We start from the raw sequence: 12,746 nt of genomic DNA, 5'->3' as shown, positions 1-12,746 counted from the left end.
TCTGAGTTACTGCTTGGCTCTTGTTACTTTAATAGCACAAATTTCAACAGGGCAAGTACTGTTTTGTCCAACACTTACTTACTTGAGAAGCTCTTACCGAGCATCCAAATAACACCATTTAATGGTAAATTACAGTTTGACTAGTGTTTGTTATGACTGAGCTTCTGAAAATTAAAACCATGGCTTCAGCTAAATTAGAGATCTTTATTTTAAATTGAAAAAATCAATTTGATTTCATCTGCATCCACTAATCAACTGATCTTTAAACTGCAAGTGGTAACAAGAATGGCTAACACTAACATCCGAATGGCTTTTCTAAACGTGTGTTTATGTGTGTTATTTCATGCAAGATTCTGAGGCAAATTCTGTACTCTGGCTTTAAATAAGTTTCTATTCAATCTCCTCACTAAGTTGTTAGATAGATGCAACTTCTTTAAAAATTCAGGGTATCAGTGTAATTGTAGAGTAGACTGATCTGTCTCTGCATGGGGGGCTACAGACAGCTGAAGCCAGGAAAGAGACACACTCACTGTAACTTGTTTGTGATCCCATGACCAATATATACTTTCCCTCCTGTCTACTGCATCCTTCTCGTAATGTCTAGTCATTGCCAAGCAACTCTTAATTCATTCCTAGCACTAAGCAGTAAGAATAATGTTTCCCACTTTCTTCTTATAAACCTGAAGTTTCAGGTCTGCTGAAGAATTCTCAGTGTCCTTTAGAGGAGAAAGGAGCCTCAGGAGAGGGAGTGGTAATTCCTCATTTGGTATTGTTTTCCTGCCTGTCACTGCCTCACACCAGGACCTCTAGTCAGCACTTTGTTGCGAGATTCTGAGGGACAATTAGTTGCTGCTTTTGTTGGCTGGTTGAAAACAAAGCAAAAACTTTTTCAAGGCAGGAGAAGTTAAAACCTAAACATCCTAACAATTGCACACTTTAAAAATCCCTCAATTCGCTCATTAAGAATCGAGCTTCACAAGGTCTCAGTCAGCTCACTGCAGCCCCATTTGCCTTCAACTGTCAGAACTGTCCTCCCTTGGCTTGTTTCCACGTGTCCCACATAAGCTGTACCTTAAATGTAACTCTATATCCATATATATCGTGGCACAGAGTGAACTGTTTGCCTAAACACAGAATAAAGACCGGAGTTAAAATGTTTGCTTGCTCTTTGCTAGAAATATATTTAAGAAAGTCCTAGTAGAATGAGAACGTAGAGGTTAAAAATATTGCATGTAATTACGAAAGTGCAACGTTGGTTGCCCTCATTAACTACGGAGCTGTGAGAAGAAACAGTCCAGTGACTCACTAATGCTTTTTAGTTGTTAGGTTTTTCTTTCCTAACAGCATCGGCCATGACCTAATTTGCTTCCTAAGAATCGTACTTTTTTACCTTAGGGTCCCAGTACCCCCGGGTCATCAGAAGCAGAGGGGTCCCTCCTGAAGCCCAGCAGTTTCGTAATGTGGACCCAGATGGGAAGATGGGAAGCAGGGGGCACTCCGTCCCACTTACCGGTCTTCCACAGATAGAGGGTGGGTGCCTCCGCCCCGCCCGGCGCCGCAGCCCCGCAGGCGCCCGGGCACAGCAGCAGCGGCAGCAGTAGCGGCAGGACGGCCGGGCGCGGGCCCGCAGCGTCGGGGCTCCGGGACGCCGTGCGCCTCGCTTGCAGCCCCATGCCGCCCGCAGCCGCTCCAGGGTCCAGGTGCGGGACGCGGTTGGCAGGGAATGTTCCTTCGCCCTCGGACTGTCTTCCCAAGTACAGAACGCAAAGCTCTCCCCGCTATTGTTCTTGTCAGATGAAAAGGAGGGAGAGCGCGTTTAACACCAGGGAACAATAGCTTCTGCGGTGGCCGTGGCTGCCGCCGCCACCGCCGCTGGCGGGGATGCTGCTGCCGCTGCCATTCCGCGCAGAGTGGCAGGTCCTAGAGGCGAGGGAGGCAGCCGTCCGCAGGGGGCCCCAGCTGACGGAGCAGGTCCCGAGGTCCGGGAGGCAGCGCAGCCCCCGCCGCTGCCAGCTGGAGAGAGAGGAGGGGGGCGTGAGCCGACAGGAGCACCAGGCAGGGGGAGGCGAGAGAGCCAGGGCAAGAAAGGAGGCGAGCGATCGGGAGCGGGGGCACCCACAGCCAGCACACCCGCCCGAGAACTCCAGTGCACATGGCGCGGTGAAATATGTTTGGACGGATACACCACTAGAAAGGATCATCACCCGACAGGCTTCCGCATGACAAATAACAGGCACTGAAATTCATCGTCACCCAACGAGTCAAATGCTAGATCTAGTGGCATGTTCTTCTTAGTATATATTTATTTACGCAAAGCATCAGTGTTCATCATTTATTTTTAAGCCGTGGCTTCTGAATTACTTTATGTGGGGAGCAGTATTTATGATAGATGTGAAAAACAGAGGAAAACAGCAGAGATGTTTACTTGCTGTTGAAAGGCACTTAAACTCTTTTTTAAATCTTTTCTTTTTAACTTAAAGGAATCTACTCCCAATAAAAATATGAGCAGTATTGATCTACGGTTACAAAACAAAGTACACTGTCTTTTAACAGCCTTTAAAACTGAATTAGTATTAATAAGTATCCACAATGATATCTAATTAGATGGCTAACATTTTACAAAAACTAATCATGAAATTATACTTCACCTATGAAGTTAATAAAAGTGCTATCCCTTTATCTACGCTCTGTCAAAAATATGCTACCTTTAAGGGTCCACACAGTTCTGAGTAAAATTAGAGAACAAAGTGAGTTTCCTTTATTTGTGTATCTCCAAATTAGTAAATTCTTTACTTAAAAATCCTTGACACTAATGTCTCTTAACAGTTACTGTAGAAAAATGCCTTTATAATCTATATAATCTAATGTGCTTGGGCCTTTTGTTCTTTGTGTTTTCACTTTCTTAAACCAGTAGTAATAAAGGAATGTGTGTGAAGTCAGACAATGCTTTGCCCTTTCTCTTTCTCTCTTCTCCCCAATACTAACCCTTTACTAATTCATTTCCTAGTAAAACTAAAATAATTTCAAGGCATTTAGCCAATTAAAAACTGGGCAAAAAGAAAGCCAAAGAAAACTATTCACATCCGGTCAGCAATATCTGGCCAAATAAAATAAAATTTAAAAAGCAGGAAAACTACTCTTTATGAATTTGCTCCATCAGCACAGCCAACCCAAGAGTTTAAAATGAGGAAGCTACGGTTTCTGAAAGAGGAAACCTTCCATAAAGCTCTCTTGGGACGCCTGTCGTTTTGCAGATCATTCCAGACACAGCCCTGCTGCATGCATTAGATTAAAAGCAGGTTTTGATCAAATAATTCCCAGGTCCTGCCTATTTAAGTATTCTGACATCAGAGGAAATTAGCAATGTTGAAGGTTGCAAATTTGGTCCTTATTTACTTTCCACTCTGTTAGGCCTCTAAGAGGGAATTAAAAGCTCAGAGAGCCCTAGCTCTGTGGGTCTGTGATTAGGAGAGATAAACTAGCATGGGTTACTATTTCTTCACTGGTGAAAAATAGGCAACAATCGAAAGATTATAGGTTGATAAGGGATACAAAAAAGCCTGATTCCAACTTATGTGTGGCTCCCTGAAGGAGCACTTGTTTCAACAGTTACACCAAAGAAGAAAATAGAAAATAGGAATTGTATGGCTTCCTTGGGTCTGTCTTCATAGGGAGCACGCTGTAATACCACTCTACAATGGCAGTGTTTTCCTATCCTGTTTGTTTTTATTTCTCAGCTACTGTTAGGGTGCTAAAGCCTAAAATCATCTAATTCTGTCACAGAGAGCATTTAAAATGAAGTACTCTGTTAATCAGCCCATTCTAAGCATTCCTGGGAAGTCCCAAATCAATCCACCAAGTAGAAACTCATTAAATAACAGAAGACAGAGAATCTAAGGAGTCAAGCTAGTACAATTTGATGTGCAGGATAATTACTTAGCCCTTTGAAAAGCCATCAGATGCTATACCTAATAGCTTAATGTCAAAAGAAAATTTAAGATTCTGATTTTTATATTTATCCATAGTTGTGTAATAATTACTCAACTGGTCAAGAGTTTAAACATCATAGCTACAACTTCAAGCATTATATAAAAGAACCAGGGACCATTTCACAACTAGGGTTAATGTTCTGCTGTAGTGTTTGAAACTAGCCAACAATTGGTTTCCTTCTTTTACTTTCAATTTAGACAAAGCTTAAAGATCACTCCAAATAATATTACTCAGCCATAAAATCAATTGAAATAATGCTATTTGCAGCAACATGGATGGACCTAGAGATTATCATACTAAGTGAAGTCAGACAAAGACAAATATGATACCACTTATATGTGGAATCTAAAAAAATGATACAAATGAACTTACTTATAAAACAGAAATAGACTCACAGACACAGAAAACAAACTTATGGTTACCAAAGGGGAAAGGTAGAGAGGGATAAATTAGGAACTTGGGATTAACAGATACATAATACTTTATATAAAATAGATAAACAAGGGCTGACTATACAGTAACGGGAACTATATTCAATATCTTGTAATAACCTATACTGGAAAAGAATTTGAAAAAGAATAGATATATACATATGTGTATGACTGATTCACTTTGCTGTACACCCAAAACAGTGTGAATCAACTATATGTCAATTAAAGTTTTAAAAAAATTTTTAAAGAGTTAATAAAAAAAAAATCACTCTAGATACATACACATGTACAATTAGTAATAAAGATACCCCTGGACAAGGTTACAGAAACTAAGTCATATAAACATTTGTCTCCACCAATGCCACACATCTGTTCTATAACAATGTCATTATTGCACTTGAGGACAAAAATGTATGGGTCTCTGAGGACACAAAAATGATATATATTTTCAGATACATGTTCCTTTGTGAAAGCTATAGTGTCCAGTCAGATAAATCCTATCCATAAAGCTGATAGATTACAAGAGATAGCAAGACATAGCAATCTTTGTTTTCTAGCATATGACATAAATAATACACAAATGTTTAACGACATGATGTCAAAATTTAGTCATGAGAAGTCTCAAAGATGCAGATTAAATTGACCATCTGTACAGCCTGCCATGAAGTAAATCGTTCATCATTTTTCATAAATAACTGTTCAAGTATTAATGAGCCAGGGCTATATAAAAGTTTCCAAACCAATGGATGAAAAATGCAAAGCATATATGTTTTTTAATATGTAGAAATAAGACAATTCTGAACCTATCACTTCTCATGTGTTGTCCTTTTATCTGTCTTTATTATTTTTGCTATCGTTTCCAAACTCCAGAGAGGGTGGGTGTGTACAGATCTACACACGTGTTTTCTCTTTTATTAGAACATAAGCATATAACCATACTTGAAGACCCAAAAGACATACGGACAATGACATGTAGGGATTAGTACCAGCATTTAAAGTCAATCATCAAAAATTCATTTATTTGACAGAGAGGGAAACAACTTTTAATATCATCAGTTTTTATGAAGAAAAACAATGAGTAAATGAAGGAATATATACAAAGTTATTCACAGCTACATAGGGAAGTATCTAAGAATATCCACTTTGAAATAACAACTTTAAATAAATTTCTCTACCTAAATGCATCTTGCCTTACAAAAAAACAAAATCACCCAAAGGAATTCTGTTTGTATGGCCTCTAGGTGTCATACTTGACCAACATTTGGGGTAGAAAAAATTAATTTGGGGCTTCTTTCTATTCCCCCCTTCTTGCCACACCCACGAGATTATTAAAAGATGACACATTTCCCTTTTTATCTTTGTAATAAGTAGCCACAAATTTTACTTTCCCAATTCTGACTCTAATATTCACCATTTATTTTCTTTCCAATTCCTTTTTCTTTATAACTACTTTGTTGGTTGGTTGGTTAGTTGATTAGTTTGCTGGTTTGTAGGTATATCTGGTGAGGGGAGGGGAGATTCTAAATTTCAAATAGTTTTACAGAAAGAAAATAAACCCCACGGCTTCTCCATTTTACTCAAAACTAAACCTGTTTGGAAACAATAACGATCTGCTATGAATAATCAGATTCCTTGTTTTGAGTGTCAGGTAAAAAGGTACAGTATTTTGGTTCAGATCCTTCTAGGTTTGGGGAATGGATCACTTACTGTAAACCGTACAATAAAGATCCCATCCTCGGTGGCATGTGAGGCATCAATTGTCCCTGACACAATGCAGTACCCCAATCGTTAAAACATTTCACCAGGGGTTCACTTGGGAGCACGCTTGCATACAGAACACCCAGGCCAATGCAATGATTCAGGTATTTGAAAGTGCAGAGGAATAACGTATACAAAGGCAACAGAATTGACTAGCTATCACTAGTTGTGTTGGTCCTACAGATGGATAATGAAAAGGTACCGACCTTTAACAAACAATTGAAAACTAAATATGAAGGAAAGGAACCCTTAAAAAGAGACCCTTGTCTCCTGCATTGGCAGAGTAAAAAAAAAAAAAAAAAGCTGAAGATCAAATTAACACTTAATAGTTAAGAGTTGACAACTGCAAAGATAAATGAATGATCAACTGAGGCAAGTTTGTTATGAAAAGATCAGGGTCTGCTTAGGAAAACCTGGAACCTGATACATGGGCAAGTTTCTCTGGGTCAATGCGCACATGTCTTTGGTTCCCCGGACTCCTCTGAACTCTCAATGCCTTCAAAGGCAGCCCACCTCTCCCTGTTAAGTACTGGCATACCGCCTTTCCTAGTTTTCAGGCTGCTAGCTAGGATTAAGTTGCAGCGTTAAGTCAGCCTAGTCATGTTGGGTCTGTTAAGAGTAAAAGGACGACACAGCAAAGGAGCTACCAGGATTAGCTAGCAGCTAACTACTGGTAGGAGCCAGAAGACTATTCAGGAGGCTTGATTTTGAGAGTGTTTGATTAGGGGCCAGAACATACAGGGATAGAGAGTTTATTAACTTGGAGAAATACTCCCTGGGTATGGAATTTAACATTCTGCCAAGGACTGAAAGGGATGGTGCAAACTGGTGGTTCCTAGAAGCCTGGAGAAACACTGATGGAAAGTGAAATGTCAGGGAAGGAAGGGACATGCTGGCGTAGATACATTATGTAAGGAAAAGGAAGACCCAAGACAGGATTATGCTCCTCCAAGAGGACACACAGAGACCACACCAATCACCAAGACCTTCAGAAATGTACTGGTGAGAAGGACACCAGCATCACTGAGTTCCATGGTGGCTCTTTGCACGCCACCAGTAGGAGAGGCGGTCACATAGCTTTAAGCCTCTGATCCATCTGAGTTCATTTTTACGCACGGTATGAAGTTCTAAACTCATTATTTGGCACAAGGATACTCAACTGTCCCAGCACCATTGAAAAGAGTGTTATTCTTTTCATTGACTAGTCTCAGCACTTTGTAATAAAAAATCAACTGACCACAAAGGAAATGGTTTACTTTTGTTCCACTCCAAGGAATATCTCAGAGATACTGCGGGTTCAGTTTCAGACCATCATAATAAAGCAAATATCATAATAAAGGGAGTCAGAGGAATTTTTTTGCTTTCCCAGTGCATAAGAGTCATCTTACCCTATACTGTAATATATTAAGTGTGAAATAGTGTGAAATTATGTCTTTAAAAAAGTGTGCATACCTTAATTAAAAATACTTTATTGCTAAAAAATGCCAACCATCATCTAAGTCTTCAGCAAGTTGTGCTCTTTTTATCATAGTAACATCTAAGATCACTGATCACAGGTCACCATAACAAATGTAATAGTGAAAAAGTCTGAAGTATTACAAAAGCTATCAAAATGTGACACAGACATGCAAAGTGAGCAAATGCTATTGGAGAAATGTCACTGATTAAGACTTGCTCCACGGAGAATGGTAATTTGTAAAAAATGCAGTATCTGCAAAGCACAATGAACCACAGAACACAAAAACGAGGTATGCCTGTATTCTTATCTTTATGCTCATACCACACAATCTTGATTTCTTTAGCTTATATACTAAGTTTTGAAATTCAATAATGTAAGACCTTCAACTTTTTTCTTTCTCAAAAATGTTTTTGCTATTCAAGGTCCTTTGCATTTCCATATCTATTTTAGGATCAGCTTCTCAATTTCTACAAATTGCCTACTACAATTTAGATAGAGGTTGCAATGAATCCACAGATCAATTTGAGGTGATCAGCCATCTTAACAATACCGAGTCTTCCCATTCATAAACAGGAATGTCTCTCCATTTATTTAGATCTTCATAAATTATTTTCATGACTATTTTATATTTTTCAGTGCAGAATGCACTTATTTTGTTAAATTATACCTGTTTCATTGTTTCTGACGTTCTTGTGAATAGAATTTACTGAATTTCCCTTTGAATTCCTTATTGCTAAAATACAGAAATCAAACTGATTTTTACACATTGATTCTGTATCCTGCAATCTTGCTTAACTCATCTATTAGTTCTAATAGATATTTTCCAAATTTGAGATTTTTCAACATATAAATCTGCCATCAGCAGATAGACATCTCTAGGCCTCATTTTTCAATCTGAAAGCCTTCATTTTTATTATTATTACAATTACTGTTATTGTAATTGTTATTTTGCCTGTTACACCAGCTAAAGCTTCCAGCACAAGGTTAAACAGAAGTGGAGAGAGCTCATATCCTGTCTTGGTACCTGATCTGAGCGAGAAAATGTTCAGTCTTTCTCCATTAAATATGATGTCAGCTATAGATTTTCATAGATGCCATTTCCATTCCTAGACTGAGAAAGTTCCGTTAAATTTTTAGATTGTTGAAAGTTTTTATCATAAATGGGCGTTGGATTTTGTCAAAAGATTTTTGTGCATCCTTTAACTGTCTTATATCCTTTAATTGATCAATACATTCTATTAATTGATTTGATTTTCAGATGTTAAATCAACCTTGCATTCCTGGGACAAACTGCACTTAGTTATGGTGTATAATCCTTTATGTATGTTACTAAATTTGATTTTCATATTTGGTTTAGGTTTTTCCTTCTATATTCATTAGGAATATTGGTCTTGAGTTTGTTTAGTTTTTCTTGTTGCTGTTACTTGTGATGTCTTTATATATATATATATATATATATATATACACACACAGCAGGTTCTTATTATCTATTTTATACATATTAGTGTATATATGTCAATCCCAGTCTCCCAATCCATCCCACCACCATCACCCTGGCCCCGCTTTCCCCCTTTGGTGTCCATATGTTCGTTCTCTACATCTGTGTCTCTATTTCTGCCTTGCAAACTGGTTCATCTGTACCATTTTTCTAGATTCCACATATATGTGCTAATATACAATATCTGTTTTTCTCTTTCTGACTTAAATTCACTCTGTATGACAGTCTCTAGGTCCATCCACATCTCTACAAATGACCCAATTTCGTTCCTTTTTATGGCTAATATTCCATTGTATATATGTGCCACATCTTCTTTATCCATTCATCTGTCAATGGGCATTTAGATTGTTTCCATGAGCTGGCTATTGTAAATAGTGCTGCAATGAACATTGTGGTGCATGTGTCTTTTTTTTTTTTTTTTTTTGATTTGTGTGTGTTTTATTATATATTAGTCTCTTAAATCAAATAGAAAACAAAAAGTGGAGCTACAAACCAAAGTTACAATAGTACTAGCTTTTCTTGTCGCCTGTCTATCTACTTTTACGAGAGGTCTTTATTTCTTCATAAGGCTTTGAGTTACTGTCCAGGGTCCTTGACTCCAACCTGAAGAACTCCCTGTGGCAGGCAGGTCTGGTGGTTAAGAATTCTCTCAACTCTTGATTAACTGGGAATGTCTTGATTTCTCCCTCATTTTCGAAGGAAAGTTTTGCTAGATATAGGATTCTTGGTTGATGGTTTCTTTCCTTCAACACTTCAAGTACATTGAGCCATGCCATCTGGCCTCCGAGGCTCCTGATGAGAAATCTGCTCATGACCTTCCTGGCAAATCTTCTCTCAGCTTCATAGACTTTCATAATGTACCTTATCATGTCTTATGCAACAGAACATTTTGTATAGTATCGTGAAGTCAGTTAAGTTGTAACCTTATTTTGAGACCAGAATTTAAGGAAAAGGAATTGAATATTTCAAGTGTAGACGTTATGAGATCTTTAAAATTATTACACATTTTCAAACTAGAAATAAAAAGGCAACTGAAGTATCCTACAGATTTTAATGTATAACAAAGTGAATACCAATACCTAATAACACACGTAAAGAAAAACTTCTTTGGGATCCTTTTTCCTAAGTGTAAAGGGGCCTTGAACTCAAAAAGTGAGAAAACCACTGTGGTTTATCCCCAGCGGTGATGGGTCCATTTCTTGCTCTGACCTCAGAGTGCACCACTGTGATGTACTTCACAAAGCCCTATAAAAGAGAAAGCTGGGCCCAGGTTTTTGGTCCTTAGAGCCCAGGAAGCTGCTTTTGGTGACCTGACGGCCTTGGACCTACAGTTAGCTTGTTTTTTCCTTGTTTCTGCCATTTGGTTGATTTTTTTCTTCTCTTTTCTCTACTCTTTTTTATTTTTCTCATTTTTCTTTCTACAGTTAGCATAGTCAGTATTGTTGGTATAGTTAGCACAGTTGGTATAGTTAATAGTTTATTAGCATAGTTAGTGTAGTTAGTACTAGTTAGCACTGTTAGTACAGTTAGCATTGTTAGTTAGCATAGTTAGTATTGCTAGGTAGTGCTGTCAGTCAGTGTAGTTAGCAGATCACCATGATGCAGGGCCTCACAGCCAACTCTGCTGACAAGGAGGCTCATATTGATGACTTCGAGATCCTCCACACCATTGGTGAAGGCACCTTCGGTAAAGTGAAGTTGACCCAGCACATTCTGACCGGGACACAGGTGGCTGTCAAGGTCATTAAGAAAAGGCGTCAGAGCTTCTCAAGTGTCCAGGCACTTTTCCAGGAAGTGTGCAGTATGAAGGCTCTGAATCACCCCAATATTGTAAAACTGCTGGGGGTGACTGACACGGAGGAGACATTTTTCCTGGTGATGGAGTACCTCAGTGGGGGGGACATGTACCGCTATTTGAAGATCCATGGCCGTATGACAGCGGCGGAGGCTCGAGGCCCGTTCCAGTAGCTGGTCTCCGCCCTGCAGCACTGCCACCAGAGGGGTATCGTGCACCGGGACCTGAAGCCACTGAACCTCCTCTTTGATTCCAACATGAATATCAAACTTACAGACTTTGGCCTCAGCAACAAGTGTGATGACACTGGCCAACTGGACACGATCTGCGGCACACGCCCTTATGCTGCCCCGGAACTCCTCCTGGGGCAGAGCTCCAGCGGCCCTGCGGCGGACGTGTGGAGCCTGGGAGTAGTGCTCTACGCCATGGTAACTGGGTCCCGGCCCTTTGTGGGAAAAGACTTCCAGCAGCTGCGGAAGCAAATCCTACAAGGGCAATACCCCATCCCACCTTATCTGTCTTTGGAGATAAGGGATCTATTACAAAAAATTATTGCCCTCAACCCCAGTGACAGAGGCACCTTACATGACCTCATGAGGCATCCATGGGTGAACATGGGCCAGAAGGAGCCACTCCAGCCACCCTGTGAAGAGGACCTGGAGGTGACAATGGTGAGGACTCCGGGCTTGACTTGCGACCTGATCCAGGACACTGGGACAGGCCGTGTGAGCGCCAAGAAACCCAAGGTGGAGGTCTCCATCATAACTCTGAAGCCCTTCTCTTCCGGGGACCTCAGTGGTAGTGGACTTGAGCCTTCTCCAAGCCCTGTGGTGTCCTCCCTGCAAACCAGGTGGCTCTACCAGGGAGAAAATGTGCAGCTGCAGGAAGACCAGCAGGCAGGGCAGAAGACCAGTGAGTCTGCCTGTCCCCCACCCAGCCTGGAGTCGAGGACTGCCACCCCCAGCCCAGCCCCCCGGCGTGGCACTGGGACATCCACCTCCAGCAGCAGCAGGATTGGAGCCCCAGAGGGAACCAGCTGCCCCCTGGGTGTGTCCAACACTGGAAGGTCCTCCCACGCTGGGCAGCCTGAGAGTGTGTCCTCATCCACTCTCTCTGGCCACAGTCAGAAAAAGCAAGGGGTGGCTGGGAGAATATGGAACTTTATTTTAAAACATCTTTGTTGCAAGCTGCCCAGCAAGAGGCGTCATAATAAAGTGAGCCCATGTGAACCCCATGGATGACCGAGGCAGGAAGGTCAGGCCGCCACGCTCCCTGGGGCCCGGTCCAGTGGAAGATGAGTGTGTTCTCTGCACGGCCTTCAGAAGCATTGTATCCAAGACCCTGGCCAGCTCAGAGGATGGTCCGGAGCAGCCCGGGCGACCGAAAGCGAGGCCACCGTGGCTGCAGGTCTGCCCCTCAACCCCCACCTGGGTGAAACTTCAGAGACTGGACTGTCATTCCTGGGGCACGTCTCCCCTCCCCTACTCTTCTGTCTTCCGTGTTGGTGGGGGAGGGGGATGGTTCTTGTTCCAAGAACTCCTTGGTTCTTCCAATTCTAGTTAATAAACTTGATGCTCCAGAAAGATGTATCACACTCTGCTTTGCGTCGTCCCTGCACAGAATTGGGGCTGTGCATTTTCCAGTTAGACAAGTGTGTAGCCATGTAGTGCCTGGAGTTAATCAGAACAACTAAAGGGAAAAATGACCTAAGAGAATTAGCACAATGACTCCCAACAGCAACAACTGCTGCACTGCAGGGCAGAAATGCAAAAAGTGTGTATTACCTTCCTGCACTAACATTCCCGAACATTTTCA

At 41.0% G+C, this 12,746-nt stretch overlaps 1 protein-coding gene across 1 annotated transcript in view; it reads right to left on the bottom strand.

The window, feature by feature from the left end:
- Nucleotides 1–9,081, bottom strand: part of THSD7A (thrombospondin type 1 domain containing 7A) — a 460,784-nt gene extending 451,703 nt beyond the window's left edge. Inside the window, exon 1 of the mRNA XM_082472820.1 lies at nucleotides 1,511–9,081. Within this exon, the coding sequence (XP_082328946.1) occupies nucleotides 1,511–1,673 (163 nt within the window). The 5' untranslated portion in view covers nucleotides 1,674–9,081. The remainder of the gene's footprint in view (nucleotides 1–1,510) is intronic.
- Nucleotides 9,082–12,746: the final 3,665 nt, after the last annotated feature.

Source organism: Balaenoptera physalus, assembly GCF_965194825.1.
Source record: "Balaenoptera physalus genome assembly, chromosome: 8".
NCBI classification, from domain to species: Eukaryota; Metazoa; Chordata; class Mammalia; order Artiodactyla; family Balaenopteridae; genus Balaenoptera; species Balaenoptera physalus.
This window is presented reverse-complemented; position numbering and strand designations above follow the sequence as displayed.